Consider the following 14,908-nt stretch of genomic DNA (forward strand, 5'->3'; position numbering starts at 1 on the left):
TAATGTGAGGGATCATACAGTGTGGGGGCTAATGTGGGGTATCATACAGTGTGGAGGCTAATGTGAGGGATCATACAGTGTGGGGGCTAATGTGAGGGATCATACAGTGTGGGGGCTAATGTGAGGGATCATACAGTGTGGAGGCTAATGTGAGGGATCATACAGTGTGGGGGCTAATGTGGGGGATCATACAGTGTGGGGGCTAATGTGAGGGATCATACAGTGTGGAGGCTAATGTGAGGGATCATACAGTGTGGGGGCTAATGTGGGGTATCATACAGTGTGGGGGCTAATGTGGGGTATCATACAGTGTGGAGGCTAATGTGGGGTATCATACAGTGTGGAGGCTAATGTGGGGTATCATACAGTGTGGGGGCTAATGTGGGGTATCACACAGTGTGGAGGCTAATGTGGGGTATCACACAGTGTGGAGTCTAATGTGGGGTATCACACAGTGTGGAGGCTAATGTGGGGTATCACACAGTGTGGGGGCTAATGTGGGGTATCATACAGTGTGTTGTGGCTAATGTGGGGTATCATACAGTGTGGGGGCTAATGTGGGGTATCATACAGTGTGGGGGCTAATGTGGGGTATCATACAGTGTGGGGGCTAATGTGGGGTATCATACAGTGTGGAGGCTAATGTGGGGTATCATACAGTGTGGAGGCTAATGTGGGGTATCATACAGTGTGGAGGCTAATGTGGGGTATCATACAGAGTGGAGGCTAATGTGGGGTATCATACAGTGTGGAGGCTAATGTGGGGTGTCATACAGTGTGGGGGCTAATGTGGGGCGTCATACAGTGTGGAGGCTAATGTGGGGTATCATACAGAGTGCAGGCTAATGTGGGGTATCATACAGTGTGTAGGCTAATGTGGGGTATCATACAGTGTGGGGGCTAATGTGGGGTATCATACAGTGTGGGGGCTAATGTGGGGTATCATACAGTGTGGGGGCTAATGTGGGGTATCATACAGTGTGGGGGCTAATGTGGGGTATCATACAGTGTGGGGGCTAATGTGGGGTATCATACAGTGTGGAGGCTAATGTGGGGTATCATACAGTGTGGAGGTTAATGTGAGGGATCATCCAGTGTGGGGGCTAATGTGGGGTATCATACAGTGTGGAGGCTAATGTGAGGGATCATACAGTGTGGGGGCTAATGTGGGGTATCATACAGTGTGGAGGCTAATGTGAGGGATCATACAGTGTGGGGGCTAATGTGAGGGATCATACAGTGTGGAGGCTAATGTGAGGGATCATACAGTGTGGGGGCTAATGTGAGGGATCATACAGTGTGGAGGCTAATGTGAGGGATCATACAGTGTGGGGGCTAATGTGGGGTATCATACAGTGTGGAGGCTAATGTGAGGGATCATACAGTGTGGGGGCTAATGTGAGGGATCATACAGTGTGGGGGCTAATGTGGGGTATCATACAGTGTGGGGGCTAATGTGGGGTATCATACAGTGTGGAGGCTAATGTGGGGTATCATACAGTGTGGGGGTTAATGTGGGGTATCATACAGTGTGGAGGCTAATGTGGGGTATCATACAGTGTGGGGGCTAATGTGGGGCATCATACAGTGTGGGGGCTAATGTGGGGCATCATACAGTGTGGGGGCTAATGTGGGGCATCATACAGTGTGGGGGCTAATGTGCTGTATCATGCAGTGTGGAGGCTAATGTGGGGTATCATACAGTGTGGAGGCTAATGTGGGGTATCATACAGTGTGGGGGCTAATGTGGGGTATCATACAGTGTGGGGGCTAATATGGGGTATCATACAGTGTGGGGGCTAATATGGGGTATCATACAGTGTGGAGGCTAATGTGAGGGATCATACAGTGTGGGGGCTAATGTGGGGTATCATACAGTGTGGGGGCTAATGTGGGGTATCATACAGTGTGGAGGCTAATGTGGGGTATCATACAGTGTGGAGGCTAATGTGGGGTATCATACAGTGTGGAGGCTAATGTGGGGTATCATACAGTGTGAGGGCTAATGTGGGGTATCATACAGTGTGGAGGCTAATGTGGGGTATCATACAGTGTGAGGGCTAATGTGGGGTATCATACAGTGTGGAGGCTAATGTGGTGTATCATACAGTGTGGGGGCTAATGTGGGGTATCATAAAGTGTGGGGTCTAATGTGGGGTATCATACATTGTGGAGGCTAATGTGGGGTATCATAAAGTGTGGGGTCTAATGTGGGGTATCATACAGTGTGGAGGCTAATGTGGGGTATCATACAGTGTGGAGGCTAATGTAGGGTATCATACAGTGTGGTGGCTAATGTGGGGCATCATACAGTGTGGGGGTCACTGTGGGCATCATACAGTGTGGGGGTCACTGTGGGCATCATACAGTGTTGGGGTCACTGTGGGCATCATACAGTGCGGGGGTCACTGTGGGCATCATACAGTGTGGGGGTCACTGTGGGCATCATACAGTGTGGGGGTCACTGTGGGCATCATACAGTGTGGAGGTCACTGTGGGCATCATACAGTGTTGGGGTCACTGTGGGCAAAATATTGTGTGGGCGTGAAGGTGGGCATCATGCTGTGTTTGGGGGTCACTGTGGGCATCATACAGTGTGGGGGTCATTGTGGGCATCATACAGTGTGGGGGTCACTGTGGTCATCATACAGTGTGGCGGTCACTGTGGGCTTCATACTGTGTGTTGGGGTCACTGTGGGCATCATACTGTGTGTGGGGGTCACTGTGTCCATCATACAGTGTGGGGGGCACTGTGGGCATCATACAATATGGTGGTCACTGTGGCCAGCATGCTGTGTGTGGGGGTCACTGTGTGCATCATACAGTGTGGGGGGCACTGTGGGCATCATACAATATGGTGGTCACTGTGGCCAGCATGCTGTGTGTGGGGGTCACTGTGGGCATCATACAGTGTGGGGGTCACTGTGGGCATCATACAGTGTGGGGGTCACTGTGGGCATCATGCTGTTTGTGGGGTCACTGTGGGCATCATACTGTGTGTGGGGTCACGGTGGGCATCATGCTGTGTGTGGGGGTCACTGTGGGCATCATGCTGTTTGTGGGGATCACTGTGGGCATCATGCTGTGTGTGGGGGTCACTGTGGGCATCATACAGTGTGGGGGTCACTGTGGGCATCATACAGTGCGGTGGTCACTGATGGCATCATGCTGTGTGTGGGGGTCACTGTGGGCATCATACAGTGTGCTGGTCACTATGGGCATCATACTGTGTGTGGGGTCACGGTGGGCATCATGCTGTGTGTGGGATCACTGTGGGCATCATACTGTGTGTGGGGTCACGGTGGGCATCATGCAGTGTGTGGGCTCACTTTGGGCATCATGCTGTGTGTGGGGGTCACTGTGGGCATCATACAGTGTGGGGGTCACTGTGGGAATCATATAGTGTGGGCGTCACTGTGGGCTTCGCTTCATCCTGGGTGTAGGGGTCACTGTTGGCATCATACTGTGCGTGGGGGTCACTGTGGGCATCATACAGTGCGGCGGACACTGTGGGCTTCATACTGTGTGTGGGGGTCACTGTGGGCATCATACTGTGTGGGGGTCATTGTGGGCATAATGCTGCGTGGGAGTCACTGTGGACATCATGCTGTGTGTAGGGGTCACTGTGTGCATCATACTGCGTGGGGGTCACTGTGGGCATTATACAGTGTGGGGGTCACTGGGCATCATACAGTGTGGGGGTTACTGTGGGCATAATATTGTGTGGGCGTCACTGGGCATCATGCTGTTTTTGGGGGGTCACTGTGGGCTTCATGCTGTGTGTGGGGTTACTGTGGGCATCATACAGCGTGGGGGTCACTGTGGGCATCATGCTGTGTTGGGGGGTCACTGTGGGCATCATAGAGTGTTGGGGTCACGGTGGGCATCATACAGTGTTGGGGTCACGGTGGGCATCATACATTGTGGGGGTCACTGTGGGCATCATACAGTGTGGGGGTCACTGTGGGCATCATACAGTGTGGGGGTCACTGTGGGCATCATACAGTGTGGGGGTCATTGTGGGCATCATACAATGTGGTGGTCACTGTGGGCATCATGCTGTGTGTGGGGGTCACTGTGGGCATCTTACAGTGTGGGGGTCACTGTGGGCATCATGCTGTGTGTGGAGGTCACTTTGGGCATCATGCTGTGTGTGGGGGTCAAGTGGGCATCATGCTGTGTGTGGGGGTCACGGTGGGCATCATACAGTGTGGGGGTCACTGTGGGCATCATACAGTGTGGGATTCACTGTGGGCTTCATACAGTGTGGGGGTCACTGTGGGCATCATACAGTGTGGTGGTCACTATGGGCATCATGCTGTGTGTGGGGTCACGGTGGGCATCATGCTGTGTGTGGGGTCACTGTGGGCATCTTGCTGTTGTGGGGTCACTGTGGGTATCATACAGTATGTGGGGGTCACTGTGGGCATCATACAGTGTGGGGTCACTGTGGGCATCATACAGTGTGGGGGTCACTGTGGGCTTCATCCTGTGTGTGGGGGTCACTGTGGGCATCATACTTTGTGTGGGGGTCACGGTGGGAATCATGATGTGTGTGGGGGTCACTGTGGGCGTCATACTGTGTGTGGGACACTATGGGGGACATGGAAGGGGTATTGTACTGTGCGGGAGCAAAGATTAAGCAGTAAAGATTGAATCTGCATTCAAGAGCTAGAAAAAAATTCTAAATAATTCCATCTCTGTCTATCTTTACAAGTCCAGCTGCGATTATATCACATACTGTCAAGTGACCACTGCAACCAGTGGTCGCGGTGGTCTTGGGGTGTACTTTCTTGCAGTACCATTGAGACTAGTGATTGGCTACAGGGGTCATGTTGAGTTCAGATAGTGATTTCAATGTCATAATAAAGGGAGTGAATAGTTCTGTAATCAACAACTTTACCTGCAATGGATGGAAATCATTGTGATTATTGTTGACACAGTCATGGCCGAAAGTGTTGGCGCCCTTGAAGTTGTTCCAGAAAATGAAGCATTTCTCCCAGAACATTTACACATGCTTTGTTATACGCATCTTTATTTCCTTTGTGTGTATTGGAACAACACAAAATCAGAGAGAAAATAAGGCAAAGTAGGCATAATTTCACACAAAATCCGCAAAATGGACCGGTCAAAATAATTGGCATCGTCTTTAACTTCCTATAACCATCAGCTTCTTCCTCCTCAGCTGGGATCTTGGACTCTTCTTACAATTGTCTCCAGGTCTCTCATATGCGAAGACGTCTTCTTCCAACAGCAAACGTAAGATCTCTCCACAGATGATCAATGGGATTTAGTCCTTGACTCATTGCTGCCACTTCACAACTCTCCAGTGTTTTGTTTCCATCCATCTCTGGGGGCTTCTTGAAGTTTGTTTGGGGTCATTGTCCTGCAGGAAGACCCATGTCAAGAGTGGACAGTTTTTGGTCTTATTCTATTTCCGCTGTTCTTTTTTTTTTAATCAGCGATATAGTTCCTGAGTTATGGCCCTTTTATTTAGTGCTAATTTTTATGGTCTTTATAAAGTGGATGTGGTTAACCGGAGCAGCCTACAGATGTGAGTGCTGCCCCCTTGGTAAGAACAAGGACAATTAGCAATAAATAAAACCTCATATCTATGGAACCATATGGCAGATTTAAAATGGAATAATCAGGAGAGTAACAGGAATAAATTAAGAGAGAAAACTGGCCACTTCTGACCTAGTGGCTCAAAAACTTTTCATAGGCACCGTAGCGTGCACCTCACTACATGATACACTACGCTTACCCGCTCAGATGGAAATGACCCAACAGTAGGCAGGAGAAGTGAGATAAATGCATTGTCCAAAAGTAGGAACATTGGATAAGACCAGAACCTCCACAAGGTAAAACATAGATAGAAAAGTAGGTGCTGAGTGCACTAAAAGAGTCATGATAGTACAATGAAATTCCAAGATTATTCTGTCAACTTCGGTTCTTGTGCAAGGTAGGGGCACCACTCAATAGCAAGCGAGTCAGTCATACAGACCTGAAGGTTCAAGGAATCCTTGAGCCTCCAGACCAGTAGTGGAAAGATAATGTCCTTCTGGTTGGTATCGGGATCTTCTCAACCATGAACAGAGTGGAAGAAGCCATTAATGATGGCGCAGCTACCGGGAATGCAAGATGTTGGAGCAAATTCATCAGCTCAAGTACTACACAACAAGTTATGGCCTAGTATCTTGTAGCTATATCACTGATGAAGTGTATACCTAACTAAGACATTGATATAGAAAATATCCACCAAAGATCTGGTCTTCACAGGTGATTGAATAAAAAAGGAATTTATTTATAATTAAAGTTACAATTAAAAAAGAGAGATAATGGTAAGAAATAAAAGACCAATATATGTGGAGAACCAGGGGAGAGATCTGACCTGCTGCAAAAGCATTCAGCATTTATATCATAATTCTGTCTCCCAGTCATTGGTTTTCTGCTCAGAACATAGAATATTGAACACCAGTAATGAAGTGGATGGTGGCGTCCGGTTTTCCACGAGGACATCTTATATGTAGATCAGCATCTTACAGTGTAACACGGGTACTTTAGATGCAGCGACACAGAATCACAGAGCAGCCAATACAGGGTTAATAAACAGGGGAAGTTTATAATAACAGGGTCAATCTCCACGCAGGGAGTAACAGGGGAAATATGGGGGAAAACAAGGGAAGTAGCAGGTAAAAGTCTTTAACTGACAGTTCACAGTTTAACTAGATATAGTCAAACCGGTTGTAATCGACAGTTTTTACACTTAGCTGACTCTTTTCCTCCACAAGGCAGTTGCCAGCTGATGCAGGTGTTGATTTCTTCAGGCTTCCCGGCCCAAGCAATGCTCCTTCTTCTGGCGGCAGAGGGCAGTCTCCGGTTTTACTTGCTGAGCCCCTTGTCCATAACACGGCACCTCACGTGCTCGGCTCCACAGACCCTGCGTCTCTACTCCCTCTAGTCGGCTTGACTCCTCCGGTCCGCTGCACTCGGCTCTTGCTCCCAGTACTGGAGCCAGGAGCCTGGACCCTCTCACACTGCTCTCCTGAGCGGGACTCTGCTCTCGCTTTCTCGTGCTAAAGGACTCGTCTCACCCTCTCTCTAGCCACACCACCAGTTTTCTGGTCACCTGACCTCCCAGCTCTCACCCTGGACACGCCCCCAGCTTCCCATTCACCTGACTCCTGTGCTGGAAGTCTGTCTTCCCCCTGCAAACAGAGGTACGGCCCCGGCAGTTCCGGATCCCTTGTTCTGACAGTACTTACACCCTGGTCTTCCCTCTTACAACAGAACAGCTTGACAACATCGGCAGGTGCAGCATTGGTTTCCTTTAGCTGAAGCAAATCATGATTTTATAAAGCTGGTATATGGCTGATATATAAAAAGTGATAGAACATATTGGCAAACAGAATTGATTACACAGGTCTTCAAGGGTAAAATTGTTTGAAAAGCAAGAGGTGATTTACTTATACTTTCGATCTCTGAACTCTGAACTAAAAATATCGAAAAAATTCCATCAGGTACAGTTTTTTCACAAACACTGACTCCATAGGCTTTTCCTTGCACCAGACTTTGAACCTTTGAGTGATGATTTTGGTGTAATTAAATTGGTTAGATATTAATGGACGCTGTACTGCCATTGGCTGCTGTGGGCAGAGAAAATTCTCTTAACCCAGCTTCCAAAGAGTGTGGTGGTATCCATAGCATCCAATCAGAGCACAGCTTTCATTTTAACTCAGCAGTATAAGAACGGAAAGCTGCGCTGTGATTGGTTTCTGTTGGGAGCAAAGGCAGATTTTCTTTTAGACAGAGTTGATAAGAGTGTGGCGATTCTGCTTTCCACAATTCCTTTCAGTATTTAGTGGTTGTAGTGGATTAAGCTTCTGTTTCCAACAGCGTAATCGAAATGGCTACAATAGGGTGTCGTAATTCACCCGAGTTCTTTCACTACATTTGCGGTTGTTTTGTAGTGAAGAAACAACGAAGGAACATTACGGTGGTGTAAAACTAGGCGATCAGGACAAGCCGTGGGGTCTACATGTTGTGTGTTCTGTTTGTGTAGAAGAACTATGATCGTGGTCTAAAGGGAAGGAAGAGGTTCTGTTTTGGCGTGCCGATGATCTGGAGGGAACCGCGAAATCATAGTGATGACTGCTACTGTTGTATGTGCAACGTGGATGGATTCAACCTTAAAAATAAGAAGGAAATTATATACCCAGACCTCCCATCAGCAATTCGCCCCATGCCTCACGGTCCAGGAATACCTGTCCCTTCACATCTGGGGAAACTTGAAGATTCACCTGATTCAGAAGATTCAGAACATTAGGAGCAGGATTCTCATGAAGACTTTCACACTAGTCCCAACAAGCCGCAGCTTTTTTCAAAGCTTGAATTAAATGAGTTAGTCAGGGACTTGGACCTGCCTAAACATTCTGCAGAACTTTTAGGCTCTAGATTAAAAGAAAAGATCCTGTTAACTCCTGGGACCTATTTTCATGGTACAGAAGCTGAGAAAAGGAATTCCTTCCATACTTTTCTCAAGACGGTGCTCTAGTGTATTGCAGTGATGTTCCTGGGATGATGGAAAAATTTAACATTGAGTACAATGGGAGTCAGTGGAGACTCTTTATTGATTCATCCAAAAAAAGTCTGAAAGCTGTGGTACTGTGTAATAGTGGGGAAGGGCGTAGCCTTCCCTTGGCACTGAGGTAGTTGAAAGAAGTGTTCCTGTAGTCTGACCTCTCTGAACTGTTGGTAGGCCAAGCTAAGGGGTTAGCTTCAGTGGTCCAGTCAGCAGAGTAAAGGAGGAACTTAGTGCCCTGATCAAGCCTTGAGTGATATAGAGCTTGTTCCTGGCATAATTCCTTGTGGACTGCATTACCTGTAAACAGCCACAAGATGCCACTGTCCTGGGTGCAGATGTCAGGCTGAGTCTGCTAGCAGTGTTACAGACAGTGATGGGTTAATACTGAGTGATGACAGCTCACAGAGGGTGGGCACCTTAGGAAAATTTCTGTTTAGTTTCCAGGATCAGGAAATGATTCGGTAGTAAGAGATAGGACAGCGAACTGTGCGGGCAGCCTGACTATATAGTGGCTGCTAGGGTAGATGGGAGCTCCATACCCTCAGACAGTGGGATCACCTGTGTGAAAGTCTCCCTACGCAAGAGCAAGAGTCCTGTTAGCCGGCCGGAGAAACTCATCAGAGGTAGTGAGGACCCGGGGCACTTCTAGTCTGCAGGAAGCAGAGGAAGATAAATAGGACTCCAGGCTAAGACATGGGGAAAGATCGGATCCAGGTCACTGTTGGTATTGCAGAAGAGTCTCTTGGGCTAGAGATTAGAGTCACAGAGATGCTTCACTTAAAGAGGGAACCAGGGCTGAAGATGTTGCCAGAGCCTGTGAGAGAGATAATAACCTTTCGGGCCTTATCCATTATATATGCCTGTAAATACTGTACATATTCCTCTTCCCCAAGTAAAGTTCAAGTTCTGGTTAAGAACCTCGTGTCCTCTGAATTTATTGCTGCCCTGGTCCCAGAAGAGAAATGCCTGGAGACAGCCGCGATCAGATTGTTTGAAGTAAGTGGAGAGCACCACATACACAGCCACACATCAGAGGGAGGACACGAATTGTCTGTAGGGTGCCAGAGCGTGAGGGGGCTACAGCTCGCCCACGACTACCTCGCTGGGGCACCTTACAACTGTACAATGGCAGCAAGTATGCTTCATGGTCTGTAGGCATTCTGTGCACATGTAGGAAAGCTGTGAGAATTTAGACTTTATTCTAAAGACACTTAACTATGAGGATCAAAGATGGTCATTATGTGGTGATCTGAAAGTTCTCTCTTTGCTCCTTGGGCACTAATGAGGATACACAAAGGCTTTCCTCCATGCTTTTTGTTTGAATGGGACAGGACTCATCACTGGAGCCAAAAGGGTTGGCCAATGAGAACATGATTGCAACCTAAACTCAAGAACATGGTTGCGGAAAGTTTAGTTTATCCCACTAAAGTTCTCCTGCCACCACTCCACATTAAGCTTGGACTGATGAATCAGTTTGTGAAAGCTCTACCAAAAGAAGGAGATACTTTTAAGTACCTGTGTAATAAGTTTCAGGGACGGTCCAAAGCAAAACTCAAGGAAGACATTTTTATGAGCCCGGATATTTGGAGACTTATGAAGGATGATGTGTTTGAAACCAAAATAAAAGCTATTGAGAAAAGGGCTTGGTATTCTTTTAAAGAAGTCATGAAAACATTTCTAGGTAACAACAAAGATCCAAAATTTAAGTCCATCGTAGAGAACAAGCTGAAACGTTTTAAAGCCTTGGATTGTCTGATTATTATTATTTATTTATATAGCGCCATTGATTACATGGTGCAGTACATAAGAAGGGGTTACATATGAAATACAGATATCACTTACAGTAAACAAACTAACAATGATAGATGGGTACAGAGGGAGGAGGACCCTGCCCCTGCGGGCTTACATTCTACAGGAACGGGGAAGGAGACAGTAGGTTGGGGGGGTTGCAGCAGCTCCGGTGGTGTTGAGGAGGCAGTGGGGTCATGGTAGGCTGTAAGCTTGTTTGAAGAGATGGGTTTTCATGTTCTGTCTGAAGAATCCAAATGTGGCGGATAATCGGGCGTGTTGAGGCACAGAATTCCAGTGGATGGGGGATATTCGGGAGAAATCTTGGAGGCGATTGGGTTAGGAACGAATAAGTGTGGAGGAGAGAAGGAGGTCTTGGGAGGACCGGAGATTACATAAGGGAATATATTGGGAGATTAGTTCAGAGATGTATGGAGGAGAAAGGTTATGGATGGCTTTGTAGGTCAGTGTTAGTAGTTTGAACTGGATAAGCTGGGCAATTGGGAGCCAGTGAAGGGATTTGCAAAGGGGGGTAGCAGAGGAGTAGCGTGGCGAGAGATGAACTAGTCGCGCAGCAGAGTTGAGGATGGACTGGAGGGGTGCGAGAGTGTTAGCAGGTAGGTCACACAGGAGGATGTTGCAGTAGTCGAAGCGGGAGATGATGAGGGCATGCACAAGCAGTTTAGTAGATTGAGGGTTGAGGAAAGGATGGATTCTGGAAATATTTCTGAGCTGGAGGTGACAGGAGGTGGTGAGAGCTTGCATGTGGGGTTTGAAGGACCGGGCAGAGACAAGGGTTACTCCGAGGCAGGTACAGGGGAAAGTGTGATGTTATTTATTGTGGTAGAAAGATCAGGTGGGGAAGATATGTGAGATGGGGGAAAGATGATGAGTACAGTTTTGTCCACATTGAGCTTGAGGAAGTGGGAGGAGAAGAAGGGGGATATGGCTGTTAGACATGCTGGGATTCTGGACAGCAGAGAGGTGACATCTGGGCCAGAGAGGTAGATCTAGGTGTCATCAGCGTACAGATGGTACTGGAAGCCATGAGATTTTATGAGCTGTCCCATTCCAAGAGTATAGATTGAAAAGAGAGGGGTCCAGGACAAAGCCTTGAGGGACTCCAACAGAGAGGGGGTGGGGTGAGGAGGTAGTGTGGGAGTGGGAGACGCTAAATGTGCAGTTAGAAAGGTATAAGGAGATCCAAGATAGGGCAAGGTCTTTGATGCCAAAGGAAGAGAGGATCTGTAGTAGGAGGCAGTGGTCAACTGTGTCAAAGGCAGAGGACAGGTCAAGAAGGAGTACAGAGAATTGTCTGTTAGCTTTGGCTGTAAGTAAGTCATTAGTAATTTTGGTAAGGGACGTTTCGGTGGAATGGTGGGGGCGGAAGCCAAATTGTCAGTTGACAAAGAGAGAGTTAGATAAGAAGTGAGAGGAAAGTTCAGCATGAACATGTTGCTCAAGGAGTTTGGAGGCAAATGGGAGCAGCGATATGGGGCTGTAGCTGGACAAGGAGGTTGGGTCAAGGGATTTTTTTTGAGGATGGGCGTGATTGTGGCATGTTTGAAGACAGCGGGGAAGGTACCAGAAGTTAGTGTTAGGTTAAAAAGATGGGTTAAGGATGGGATGAGTGTGGGGGTGAGGTTGAGGAGGAGGTGGGATGGGGTGGGGTCGAGTGCACAAGTTTTGAGGTGTGATTTGGAGAGGAGACGAGTGATGTTGGAAAGGGAGGTTATGGGGGAAGGGCAATGGTCTGGGAAACGAAGGGGTTGTGGTGGTTGGGTAGTAAAGACTTGCCGTTCTTGGTCAATCTTGTTTTTGAAGTGTGTGGCAAGCTCTTCAGCAGAGATGACGGAGGTCGGAGGGGGCAGTGGAGGGCGGAGGAGAGAGTTAAGTGTTGAATAACTGTCTGATGAATTTGAAGTTACATTTTTTACTTTCCCATTTGGGCTACTTTCCTGAAAACCTTGGTGCTGTTAGTGAAGAGCAAGGGGAAAGATTTCATTAGTATATCAAGGAGATGGAACGACGATACCAAGGTAGATGGAATGTGAACATGATGGGGGACTACTTCTGGATGCTTCACTGAGAAGATCAGCAGGCCTTCTAAAAGGGATCAAGAGAACCTTTGAAGAGAAAAGGAAAAGGCGCAATAATGAATTTCCAATAAAGTTGCAGAATGAATGTTTAATACATTTTTTTATATAATATTATGTACATTTTTGGCTACAATAAAGATTTTTCTTGTTCATCTCGCTTGTCCTTAATTTCACGCATGTTTTGTGAAAATCCATACTTGATGGTTACAAATCGAAGTGTTTTTTTTAAATCAGCGCATAAGAAAACATGAGAATCAGTCATTGGATTTGAAACAATTTTCGTAAACCCCAAATTTTGCATACCTGTGTTATTCTCTTTATCAACACAAAGGATCTTGCAACTAATCTCTAACATATTTAGTCATCATTAACAATAAAAGAAGCAATATAAAACTGAAGATATTGCGTAAACATCTGACATTCGTGGTCGGGGAACCAGCATCCACGTTAGTGGTTTCTTTGCACAAAACTATCCATTTTTGTGTAAAATTAGAAACCTGATCTGATTTTTACCATTAATGTCCATGGTTGTCTAATGAACACAAGACAAATTCTATGGCCAAGAGTGTAGTAGTTTTGTAAAGAATCAGATGTTCTTTGGGTAAAATTTAGCAGCTAATGATGTATCGTAGACCGTCTGAGACGGAGTTGTCCTTCTGTGAATTTTTAGCCCAATAGTTGGAAAAAAATCACAACAAATGAACTTTCGTCAACAAATGATCTTACTTTCAAAGAACACTGCCAGAAAGAAATGTTCATTCATCGCCCAATATCTTTGAGCATAAATGGTTTAGATAATTTTGATAGCAAATATGTACTAAGATGTGTATGTGAACATTCAACAGGTGATCGTTTCATTCAGTGATTGTTAAACCGTCTACCTACTTCTATCCAATGTTTAAGGCCACCTTTGCTTGTATAGATTCATATATTTTGAGGTCCATCCTTATTGGTCTATGACAGCCTTATAGCTGTGTGGATGTTATCTTTCCTGCCGATCTCCAATACATACTCTACAGAACATGGCCACCACCCGCTGTCTGATCTCTCTCGTCTTCACTCCGTAGATTATTGGGTTCATCATTGGTGGGACAATGACATAGAGATTGGCCAAGAGGATGTGGAACCGGGGAGAGATGTATTTATGGCCAACTCTATGGATTATGAAAGAGAAGAAGGCTGGTATATAGAAGAGGATGATGACACAGACATGAGACGTGCACGTATTGAAGGACTTGAGACGAGCCTCTGAGGACTGGAGTCGTAGTACAGCCCTGATAATAACAACATATGAAACAACTATAAGGATCATGTCTACAACAGTGTCACAAGTCGCTATGATGAGTCCATACACCACATTGACCAGTATATCGGCAGTAGCCAGCCTGGCCATGGACATGTGCTCACAATACGTGTGCTCTATCACATTGCTGCCCTCATACGGTAATCTATAAAGTAGAAAAACAAATGGAGTAATGGTAAAAATACTTCTCAGAAGGGCAAAAATTATTATCTTCCTTATGAAAGATCCAGTGATGGTAGAGGTGTATGTTAGAGGGTGGCAAATGGCATAGTAACGATCATAAGCCATGCTCACCAAGATGGCGGACTCTGTTGCAAAGTTGAAATGAATAAAGAAAGTTTGGACAAGACAACCATTAAAGGAGATTGTATGAGAGTTAAACCAGAAGATGCAGAGAGTCTTGGGCACGGTGGTGGAGCTCAGGAGAATGTCACAAGTGGCCAGCATCATCAGAAACAGGTACATGGGCTGATGTAGAGTTTCGTTTCTTCCAATGACCAAAATCAAGATAGAGTTTCCAATAAGATCCATGACGTACATGATACAGAATGGGATGGAGAGCAGGAGATGTGATTCCTCCAAACCGGGGATTCCCATCAGGAGGAAGTATTCCACTTGGAAAGTGCTTATGTTCAACATTTCCACCTGAAATTTTATACTTCTGATACCTTTTAGATAAAGACAGAAGAACATGGAGTTAACGGACACATTAATATTTAGGCAAAATGAGGCAGGATGAAGACAACATGGAAAAACTAGAGAAGAATCTTTTCCATGATGGGAACACACAAAATCCAAAGTTTAATTCATATTAACACGATCTATAAATCTGCCAATCATGGAGACTCACCTAATATTGAGGAAGAAGAGTCAATAAAGTCACGTGAGAACATTGAGGACAAAAATGAAATGTTCAAGGTGGACAGCCTGAGAAGATTACGTCACCCACGCGATGTTCTCTATGAAGTCCGATTATCACAAGCTGAAGCTCAGACTGTAACTGAACTGAGTAGAGAATTCATGGAAATTAAAAGACCAGGATGAGATACCCACAATAGTATGTAGTTTAGTACTAGAATAATCCAACAGCCCAATAAGTAGAAAGTAGAATGGACAGGAGGGAGGAGATTTACA

At 46.3% G+C, this 14,908-nt stretch overlaps 1 protein-coding gene across 1 annotated transcript; it reads right to left on the bottom strand.

The window, feature by feature from the left end:
- Positions 1-13,453: 13,453 nt before the first annotated feature.
- Positions 13,454-14,413, bottom strand: LOC141248825 (olfactory receptor 52Z1P-like). The gene has a single exon (XM_073669461.1). The coding sequence runs from the start codon at positions 14,411-14,413 to the stop codon at positions 13,454-13,456; it is 960 nt and encodes a 319-aa protein (XP_073525562.1).
- Positions 14,414-14,908: the final 495 nt, after the last annotated feature.

This window comes from Phyllobates terribilis, unplaced genomic scaffold, assembly GCF_046119375.1.
Source record: "Phyllobates terribilis strain yellow unplaced genomic scaffold, ASM4611937v1 Scaffold_2__4_contigs__length_985480577, whole genome shotgun sequence".
In the NCBI taxonomy this organism is placed as follows: Eukaryota; Metazoa; Chordata; class Amphibia; order Anura; family Dendrobatidae; genus Phyllobates; species Phyllobates terribilis.

Coding starts and splice junctions, on each gene's coding strand:
- LOC141248825 (XM_073669461.1), bottom strand. CDS start 14,413: ATGTTGAACATAAGCACTTTCCAAGTGGAATACTTCCTCCTGATGGGA.